This window comes from Bidens hawaiensis, unplaced genomic scaffold (assembly GCF_021521415.1).
Source record: "Bidens hawaiensis isolate Kalapana, Puna unplaced genomic scaffold, B.hawaiensis_p1.1 tig00011910_1, whole genome shotgun sequence".
NCBI lineage: Eukaryota > Viridiplantae > Streptophyta > Magnoliopsida > Asterales > Asteraceae > Bidens > Bidens hawaiensis.
In genome coordinates this window covers 711,424-722,370 of record NW_027491956.1, presented here as the reverse complement: position 1 = coordinate 722,370, position 10,947 = coordinate 711,424, and the positions used below count along the sequence as shown (strand labels likewise).

Here is a 10,947-nt window from a genome sequence, read left to right as displayed (position 1 = left end):
ACATAAATAATAAAACTAGGTACTTTTATAGTTATTAACCATAAAGTTATGCTTATGGCATTTTGGAATATTTAGTATTATGCTCTAAAGTTAAAAATTTTGTTCGTAAGCTTTTTTCTATTATGTAGTGTCATTTCTTTTTCAATTATATGTCTTTTAATATTATGTTTTTATTTGAATAAGATTTAACTTATAAGTCATATTCTCCTCTTAAAAAACATATTAAAAATAACTTGTCTTTTGAGATTATATTTATGTGTTTAATTGATAAATTTTATATTTTCATTCGTGTAACATACGAGTTAATAACCTAGTGTATATATGTATATATATAATTTGATTAGAAAAAAAGAAAATATTTGAAAAGAAAACCAAAAAAATAAATCCATAATTTGGTCCTAAATTGATAATTATATTTGATAATAATCAAAATCTAGGGAAGATATAAATAGGAATAGTGGCCGACTTGAGGCTTCCTTTTTGGTTGAAATCAATCATCTGACCTGACCTGACCTGACCTGACCTGACCTGTAAAAAGCAAACCTTTCTTTGTTAATAGAAATTCGAAGCCAACCAAAAACACCCCCAAATCACTCTCATCCCCAATTCCAATTCCAATTCCAATTCCAATTCCAAATCAATCAATCATCTCGTAAACCCAAATAATTCTCAATCAATCATGGACCACTCTTGGGCTGCTGCTCGTCTTTCTTCCACCACCTCCAAACGTTACCAATACGCCCTTCAATCCAGATCATCAGGTGCCTACCCTTCAATTCTCTCTCTAGGCTTGTTATATAATAATAATAATAATTAACCCTATTCTTGATGCAGAGATGTTTATGGGTTTCGAAGACGTTGAGGTGGATGACGATATGCGGGAGGAGTTTCCGTGCCCCTTCTGCACCGCCTATTTCGATATAGTCGGTTTGTGTTTTCATATTGATGATGACCATCATTTGGACTCCAAAAATGGGGTACCCTGCCTTTTTTATTCGGCTCGACTTTGATGTTTTGTTAATTCAAAGATTAATTAAAGTTTTTTTTTTTTTTTGAAGGCGTGTCCGGTTTGCGCGGTGAGGGTGGGGGTAGATATGGTGGCGCATATAACCTTACAACATGGGAACATATTTAAGATATCCTTTTTACTCTCTATGATATTGTTTATTTGTGTTATCGGTAGTTTAGTTTACTAGTATTATTACAGTTTAATGCCATGTTGTTTTCAAGTGTCGTGTTTGTTGGCAATAACCCTGATTGAGATCACATGTGAAAAGGACAAGTAAAGATAGGAGAAGAATAGATGCAAATAAAGAGATCGAGTTAAAATCGGTTTGAATTTGAATTTGAATTTGAATTTGAATTTTATTTCACTAGTTAGGTTTATGGGGTTTGATTTATTTGTTGGTTTATGTTCATCTTTTCTATACTATTTTCTTTGTTTCCTTCTCTTCTTGTTCTATTTTGTATCAGTATGTAATTGCTTTTGTAGAATCCTTTTCTGTAAGGTTACCTTATTTGATGGATCCTGTCCAGTTGTTTGCAAGTTTATAAATGAGAAATAGTCAAAAGTCGAGTTAGGCATCAACTTGTGTTTTTTAGTGTGTTTCGATTTCGATTATGGGGCTTTAGTGTTACTGGGTACGTTCGTTTGTCTGTGTAGTATTAATCTACGTAGACTAGCTTCATTCATGTAAGTTTGTTATTTATATGATTCTTTATATGGATGATAACTTGTGAATTCCTTAACTAAAACTTACATGCAACAAAAGAGGAAAAGTCGCAAAAGCAGTTCTCTTTCAACACTTTCGTTATTGAGGAGGGAACTGAGAGAAGGAAATTTGCAGTCTCTATTTGGTGGGTCATCATACTTATCTCAGTCAACCAATGTAGCACCTGACCCTCTGTTGTCATCATTTATTTTGCCAATTGGTGATGAGTTGGGGGGCGCTCAATCCAACTCGTCGGTTGAAGCAGTTGCTGCAACCAAAAGTACAAGTGAAAAAGCATCTGAAAGGTATTATTCTTGATACTTTTTTCATGATTGTTATATGCATGAATGTCTCGGCTTTATAGGTTATGTGATTATTTGTGTTATATGAACATATTTGGACTAAAATGATATGGTTGATTATAAAACCAAAAGTTGTATGAGAAAGGTAAAAGTTTTTAAATTTAAGAAACAAATATACGTTGAAGATATTTGTCAGATGTTTCTATTAGGATTGCTTTTTCATTCCTTCTTTATCTTGCCATATCACAGAACATAGGATGCGTATTTATATCAAATTAACAATTTGTATATTGTAAAACTTTAATTTTTGTATTCACATTACTTTGCAAGCAGATGCGTTCATGTTTTTTAGTGTGTAGTTTTAAGATATGAGTCATATGACAATTTGTTCATTTTAACTTGGAACAAACAGTGTTCATATAAAATTCTTAAAAGTGATCAACATAAGAATCACTATTTTTCTGTGTAGAAAATTTTTTTAGACTTTATTCCATGATCACTTCATCAGTGGACCTAGTTCTGGCAAAAGGGTCACGCTATTATATGCGTTCTTTAAAATCAAGTGCTTAGAAGTGAAAAAATTCAAATCAACGTGTTCAAAATTTAGCTTGTAAACTTGTTTCATAATTAGAAATAGATCAATCCATTATGAATAAGTTTGTCCTACGAGGCTGTCACTATGGTTTGTTGTTCAACGAAGGCTGTTATTCTGTGGCTCTGTGCACTCTTTATGTTTCTAAGTGTAGACATTTTGGATTAAGAGCCTAGGTGTGACAATCATATACATTTCTTGAACTATTTCAAATGTTTGAAGCACAAGTATTCATATACATACGTATATTGGATACACACACATGCACATACATACACATTGACATATCAATCTATCAATCATACACATTGACATATATGTGCGTATATGTATGTTTGTATATATTTATGTAATTAACTGTGTTTACATGCATGTATGGCATATACACACATACACATATTGGTGTCTATGTGGACTTTTGTGCTTTAAATACTACTTTATACAGAAATTAGTATTGCATTTAGAGAAAAATTACTTTGATAATTTTGTGTCTTAGAAATGGTTCTTCAGAAACTACTGCTTAGCCATGGTTCTTCAAAACTACTATATTAGTTCTTTTTAGAGACAATTTAGGGGGTGTTTGGGATTCCTTATTTTTAGCTCCTTATATAAGTTACAACATCCTAACTTATGAAACTCCTTTTTTTTTCTTTAAAATGTTTAATAAGTCATCTTACCCAAACACTATTTTAACTTATAAAAGTTAATAAGTTATAAGGAGGTAAAAATAAGGAAACCCAAACACCACTTTACTTTGTGTCTTGTGCATTAATTACCACCAGTTCTATAAGAAATTAGTACTTTGATTGGATATAAATGTACTTTGCATAACTAGAAAGTTAACGAATCAAGACAAATAATGCAATAAAGGGAGCACTCTTCGTAGTTCTATCAAGAATTGAAGTAACTTTAAATTGTTTTGTGATTTATATGCATTATATTTAGTTATTCATATAGTTAATCAGTTTTTTTATGTAGCAAGATTGATGAATAATGCCGTAGGGCATGGTACTTGAAATATAATCTATATATATTTTGCGTACTAGCTGATTTACTGAGCCAAATTACGTATAATAAGAAATCTCTAAGCTCATTCTCTTCCATATATAACTTTAGAATAACATGTTAAGCTTGTAATACATACTTGGGGCCCCACCAATACCCTACCTGGTCGCTTGTTAGTGTTAAGAGAATCAACATAGGTTGGTTAGGGGCATTATAGTCATTTTGTAAATCAGGGTTTGTTAGATTTCTAGCATATATATAAGGCGTGTATTGTTTTGTAAATCGAGCTAGTATATATATTTTTTCACTTATCCATAATATTTGTTTTATACAGCTTAATGTTTATATTTTTTATCTGAAAAAAAAAATTAATTATGTTCTGCAGAAAACCTGAATCACCTCCGATGTCGATTGAAGACAAGGTTACAAAGAGTAGAAGATCTGAATTTGTGCAAGGAATGTTGCTGTCGACGATTCTTGGTGATGACTATTTGTAAAAAAGATGCTGGTGATGGAGGGGGGGAGTTGTACTGCTATGTAATCGGGATCGTGAGAGTGAAATGTAGTAATAAAAATATGTAATTTATGTTTGACGGCTGTAGTCGTATCAATTCCCGTTTATGCTTTATTTAAAAGGAAGAAAGAAATAAGGTAACTTTATGTTTGATGTTTGTTTGTTAAAGTGGATGTATGCATATATATATGCATATGGTTTAGATGTTTTTTTTATAAATGTGAACCAGGTTATGTTCTGATTGTTTTATCTTCATGGTTTGTGGTTGTCATTTTGATTCTTTGTCAAAAGTAGAATTAACAAAAAAACGGGTGGTCTTCTCTAGTCAAGTCACAAATTTTGAGTAATCTTCTGCGCATTTAACTCGAGCCAAACTAATACTTTTTTTATTTACCTGTTTTAACGCCATTTCTGTTACTCAGGTCGAAAATGGCAAATTGGTGGCAATGCTGCATGCTTCATAGAACACACTCTGGATAACAGGCAAAGTGTATCAACTGAATTTAACTGCTTTTACTAAAACTTTAACATCAAACATAGCGAAAACCCTTTTAAAACCCATTGTGTTGAAACTTTATTTTGATATACCTTCCACACATAGGAACCATACACACAGTCTATAAACAAGGTACAAGGCCAAAGCCCATAACATTAAAAAAATCACCAAAATTAACTCATTTTGGTGGTGTTAGTGGTCACAGTGGTGGAGTGGTCTCCACATCGTGAGCAATTGAGATTTGAGAGTGGCCAAGAGGTGGAGTTGTGTCGATGGTTGAGGTGCGACGACGGTCTGAATCATTAATGGTGGGGAAAGAAGTGTGGAAAGGAGCTGGGGAATGATTATGGCGCGCCATATCCGAATGCCATCTAAAACTTGTCGACAGACTTACCCATCACTAATTCATAGGTGACTTGTCGTGAATGGTGACAAATTGCCAACAAAATAAACCATTGGTAATTATCGACGGATTACCCAATAATTAGTTTTCTTTGTTTTAATTTCTAGGCTTTATCCATAACGAGTTTAGGTTACATTAAGATACATGAAGTTATAGCAAGTCATTTGAAGCCAATATCACATCTAATACTCTTAACAGATAAGTAACTATCCATTACCATGTGTCACAAGTTTGTGAGTCTAACATACTTTTTATTGCTTCTCTTATTTCACATTCATCGCTTCGTAAGATATAATTAAATTCGCAACATGTAAATTTGAAGAAAATTTTCTTTATTTAAGGTTTTTTTTGTATTTGTTTTAACGACGAATTTTTATAAATTAGTAAAGGTGATTTTTTCAAATTGGACTCGACTAAACTGAAGTTCAATTCTTGTCGTCTACATGACATGAACCCAAGGACTCCGAAACCATCTCAACCCAAGGTATTAAACGGCTTTGTTTTTTACTCCCAGTAGACCACCAACCCATTGATATTTAAGGTTTCTTTTATTTAACTCATTAACTCGTATGATATACATGTTTTTTTAACCTAGTTACATGTGTATGACAAACACTTTTAGGCTTAATGGTTTTATTTTGTAACTTTAGGTTACAATAAGCAACATTTGTAACAAGTCCATTTTGATTAGCTTTACTAGAGGTGCATAAATCGGGTTTTTCAAATACCCGGGTTCGGATATGATCGGGTATTGGAAAATCGTGTATTGGTAAAAACCGGATCGGGTTCGGGTTCGGGTCCGGGTATTGCCTCTAAAAACCATACCCTATGCGTCGGGTTTGGGTAGGGTATAGAACCGGGTATTTTAAAACCGGTATTTGAATACCCTATTTTCGGGTATTGAAAAAACCACATTTGTGGGTTTTTTTCGGGCTTTTTTCCGGGTATTTTTTTAGTATAGATTGGATTTTTTAAAAGGTTGCACTTTTAAGGGTATTTTTCGGGTATTTTTAGGTATTTTTCGGGTATTCGAAATACCCGGTTTCGGGTATTGGAAAAACCCTATTCGGGGTATGGAACGGGTTCGGGTTTACGGGTATTACCGGGTACAAATCGGGTCCGGGTTTTAGTACCGAAATGCATACCCTATCCGTACCCTACGGGTAGGGTCGGGTACGGGTTCGGGTATTAAAAAAACCGGTTCCGGGTTTTTATTTCGGGTCCGGTTCCGGGTTCGGGTTTTTTTGTTCACCTCCAGCTTTACATGTTGACTCTCTGGCATTATTTGGACTGATATATTTAAATGGATTACTTTAGGTTACGCGAAGCTCGCATGATCATGCAACAAATCATTCTGGCCAACTTTTAGTATTTATAACTTACACTTTGGGCCAGAGGTGCACAAATCGGGATTTTTAAATACCCGGGTTTGGGTATGAAACCGGGTTCGCGTATGACCGGGTATTAGCAAAACCCAGGTCAGGTTCGGGTCCGTGTATTGTCTCTAAAAACCATACCCTGTGTATCGGGTTCGGGTCGGATATAGAACCGGGTATTCTAAACCCGGGTATTTCAATACGCTATTTCGGGACCAAAAACCCTATTTTCGGGTTTTTTCTTGCTTTTTTTCGGGTATTTTTCGGAACATATTGGATTTTTTAATAGGTTGCACCTTTTAGGATATTTTTCCGTGTATTTTTCAGGTAATATCGGGTATTTGAAACACGGTTCCGGGTATTTGTAAGATCCGGTTCGGGTATTGGTAAAACCCGGTTCGGGTTTTCGGGTATTACCGGATACAAATCGGGTTCGTTCCGGGTACGGGTTTTGGTGCTGAAATGCATACCCTATCCATACCCTATCCATACCCTACGGGTAGTGTCAGGTTCAGGTTCGGGTATCAAAAACCCGGGTATAAAAAAACCGGTTCTAGGTATTTTTATTGAGTCCGGTTTCGGGTTCGGATTTTTTTTGCACCTCTACTTTGGGCCTTAATGAGTTTGACAATTTTTTAACAACTAAATTTTAGACTTTAAGATTCGGGGGCATGCCTTAACGCCATGGTTAAAGCTGAGTTAGCAAGGATTAATGAGTGGCATACGACTCCCTTCATGGGTCAAGAGGCATTAAATGCAAGGTACGTTAAAATGTTGACGAACTTTAAAATCGAGACACACACAATAATTAAAAATCAATTTGGCATCAAATAAAGAAGGTGAGGGGTGAGGGTATACAGTTTTCTTACAGTGAGGTGGAGTGAAATCGGGTAAAGTAGGTGACGCGGTGCCTACGTGAAGTTAAAGAATGTGAATGTATACCACATGGCCTAAAGGGATTGTACCATTACTTTATATGTTACACCTTAACCACCTTGCCACCCCACCAAAATAGAAATGACAACAATACATGTTTTAATGGGTTATTTAAATATTTTTTTAGATTACGTGTAGTGACAGATTCATTACCAGTTGAGGGGGGGGGGGGTTGTAAAGACCCCCACTGAGCTAAAGGTCATTAGGGTAAAATGTCAACATTTCAATAACAAATAATGTTTAGCACTTCATATGATTTTTTTTATTAGCCCCATGTAGAACCCTTGAAGCCCCCATTAAGTAGAACAAATTTAAAAACTCTTAGAAACCTGCAAATTTCAGTCGAAAACAATGGAGTTTAGAAGATATGATGAAAGAGAGAGAAATGGGAGAGATATTAGAAAGATGGGTTATAAAGGCAAACTTGTCAGAAAGGTGAACTAAAGATAAACTTATTATTCACCCCTTTAGTTTAGCTAAGTTACAAAACATACCTATTATCTATTAGTTTCATTTGAATTTTTAACAACCTTAAAGAGTTGGAGTTAAGCATTTTATGTTAATTATTAATCAAATTTAACTAAACTGAATAGGTTAATATTGTTTTTTATTTTTGGGTTTACAACCGCCTTTCATTTTCTTATATGGTTAAATTAGTATTGTATCAGCTATTTTTGTTTTGAGTAAATTTTTATTTTTTATTATACTCTGTATTAACATTGTTTGATTTGATCGAAATAATTTCAACAAAATTATAATATTATTAAGAAAATAAGTATTAAAGTTTTATAATATCGTTAATCAAACAAGTTTGATTATACTGATTCGACGGCTCATTGTAATCCGACCTGTTTTAAACTGGCTTCTTTTAACCATTCTTAGTTTTACCTCCACTCATAAAAAATCCTGAATCCGCCACTGATTACGTGAAACAATATTATCCTGTAACAAGTTATTTTGAACCACACTGGGTTATTTTGACACATGACACTTAGATGCCTTTATTTGTCCACTTGGCATTCTTCGGCCCAATTAGCAAATTGGGTTATGAGAAACCCACGCGAGATCCGGATGGTAGGTTATAACTTGACCCAGGCATTTAAATATCCATCTTCCTTCGTCGTTTAGGCTAAGGGACCCTTAACACCATTCTCCTTACTCGTCACGCCCGCATCACGTCAGGTTTTCTCTCATCATTCAACATTACCCTTCAACATCCTTCAGCCTATAGGTATACACCATTCTTCATCATTCTTCATTTTCTAGATCTCTTTTTTATTTAATAAAACTTTTATATATAATATTAAAAATTAAATTAACACTAATAATTAAATTCAATGATATAATATAAAAATAATAATAATTATAAATCATATTTCGTACCATTAATAATTTTAATTAATAGTCGTTCAACAAAAAATTACAAAACAATTGGTTTCATTGAAATTAATAAAACTTAACAATTTATAAATAAAAGGAAAAAAAAACTATATCCAACCTAAAACACATATGCACATCATCATCTTCGAGTTCAAAATCCCCAAAACACGTCTTTAAAACCCTAAGTTTTCAACCCACCTTCCTCACTTCAAATCATCCAAATAATCAACCCATATCCAACCTAAAACCCAATATTCAACCTAATAAAATTAAAAAAAGAAAAAAGAAAAGGATCAGTGGTTGTGTGACCTGACTGAGCGTGGCCAGTGGCGTCCGGTCACGCCTGACCAATTTGGGGGGGGGGGGGGGGGTTGTTCCAGTGAGACCAGTAGAGTGAGGAGTGCCATGTGGCTGCCCACCAGTGTATACCCATCAGCAATGTATACCCATTAGCCTTGTTATCATAAAAACCGTAAATCTTCCGCCATCTTTCCACGATTCTATGTATTTAATTCTTTTTTTTAACAAGTAAATTTACATTACATGGATTGAACCTTAAACTCATATTCTACACTCTAACCATTACAGGATACAAAGAAGCAAAGTTTAAAGATTGTTATAGGATATTGGGAGACACCCTGTTGTGGGATTGGTCATGGGTCGCATGCCGCACAACCTCGAGAAGAGAAGCGAACTGAACTCACTTCACAGTTTACTGTGCCATGTAAGTATTACTAATGATGAGGACATGTGGGTTTGGACTGCATCTATAGATGGTATTTTCTCAGTTAAATCAACCTGTTTGCTCTTGAGTAATCGATCGGCAATGGAAAACCAACACGCTTACGAGTGGGTGGGTCAATTGGGTCCCGGAAAAGGTAAACGTTTTCTATTGGAAAGTTCAATAGGAAACAATAACTTATGGAGTTGCTCTATTGAGGAGAAATATTCATGTTGGTTCGATATTATATTTGTTTTGCTTCGAACATAACGAATCGGTGGATCATTTTCTCACCACATGCTCCATGGTGGATTCCATTTGGCAAAGTATTTCAAGATGGTGCAAGCTTCCTCCTTTTTTTTTCTTTCGCAATCACTGATGTTATGTCTCTCCAAGATCACACTATAACATTTAGGATTTTTCGTATTTGTATTCGTATTCGTTTACCTGACTCGGGAATGTAATTCGGATATTTTATATCATAATACTTGTATTTGTTGGTATTTAACTTAGTTTACACTCTCATAACTTTCAAACTCGTCAAACAACTCTTAAAAACCCTTATAATAACTTAAAATGGATAGGAATCACATTTGTAAAAGTACATGGACTATTTTTGCCATAAATCAGGAAACTTTATCACCAAGATAAGTCATATAATTCTATAACATGTCCAAACTCATTTTCTTGTTGTTAAAGTCGAAATCCCCATGTTATTTTACCCAATTTTGTCATTTATTGATTATACCGTTTCCTATTCGAGCCCGTAATATAATAAAGCAATTCTAGGTCTCATTATTATAACCAACCTATCAAGAAACCCTAAACGCCTCTGCAAACCCATCCCCCATATCTTAAAAAAATCGTGCATAATGTTTTCATGGTGCTTTATCCAATAATCTTCATTGTACGGTTTGACTTTCAAGGCGTAAGACCCTTTAAATCGTGTTTCTCTCTTTGTTCCATTCATCATTCGGATAAGTTGTATTCATGAACAAATGTTTATTCTTGCCTAACTAACAAGATAACTCAATCAATTTTACTTATTGATGGGTTTTATCGGTCAATTGCTCTATGGCCCGTTTTAGGGCATAATAGTCAAAATATTTGACTATCTAATTTCTCTATCTTCTGATTAGAATTAGCTTTCGCGCCAGAAGACTTTTATGTTTGTTTTAAAATTTTGAGTGTACTGGTCAGGACCCAACTTCCGAATTGAAGTTCATATTCTGAACAGTACCAGCTCGCTTAAATAGTTAAAATCTCATAACTTGAGTTTTATACATCCGTTTGATCTCATTCCAGCGATCAAGTTCTCTTTTTTAATTATACTTTACTGTCTCAAAGTTCCAGGTCTGTTCGTGTCGGATCAGTCAGTTCGCTTAAGACTCGGGACTAGGTTAATATCTTTATTTTATCGTTTAACTCGCCTTAATATTAAGGTGAGTAACCACTCCCCTATTTTACATATTTTCAACCTTTTGGGGACCTTATGCGTACCTTATAATAC

General features: G+C 34.3%; 1 protein-coding gene across 1 annotated transcript; it reads left to right on the top strand.

Annotated features, from left to right (window-relative positions):
• The first annotated feature begins 587 nt into the window (after positions 1-587).
• On the top strand, positions 588-4,372 carry LOC143539565 (protein DEHYDRATION-INDUCED 19 homolog 3-like). Its single transcript, XM_077032849.1, has 5 exons — positions 588-761; positions 835-977; positions 1,059-1,138; positions 1,763-2,017; positions 3,997-4,372. Exons 1-5 carry the CDS (start codon positions 680-682, stop codon positions 4,106-4,108), a joined length of 672 nt encoding a protein of 223 aa, XP_076888964.1. The 5' UTR covers positions 588-679; the 3' UTR covers positions 4,109-4,372.
• The last annotated feature ends 6,575 nt before the right edge of the window (positions 4,373-10,947 follow it).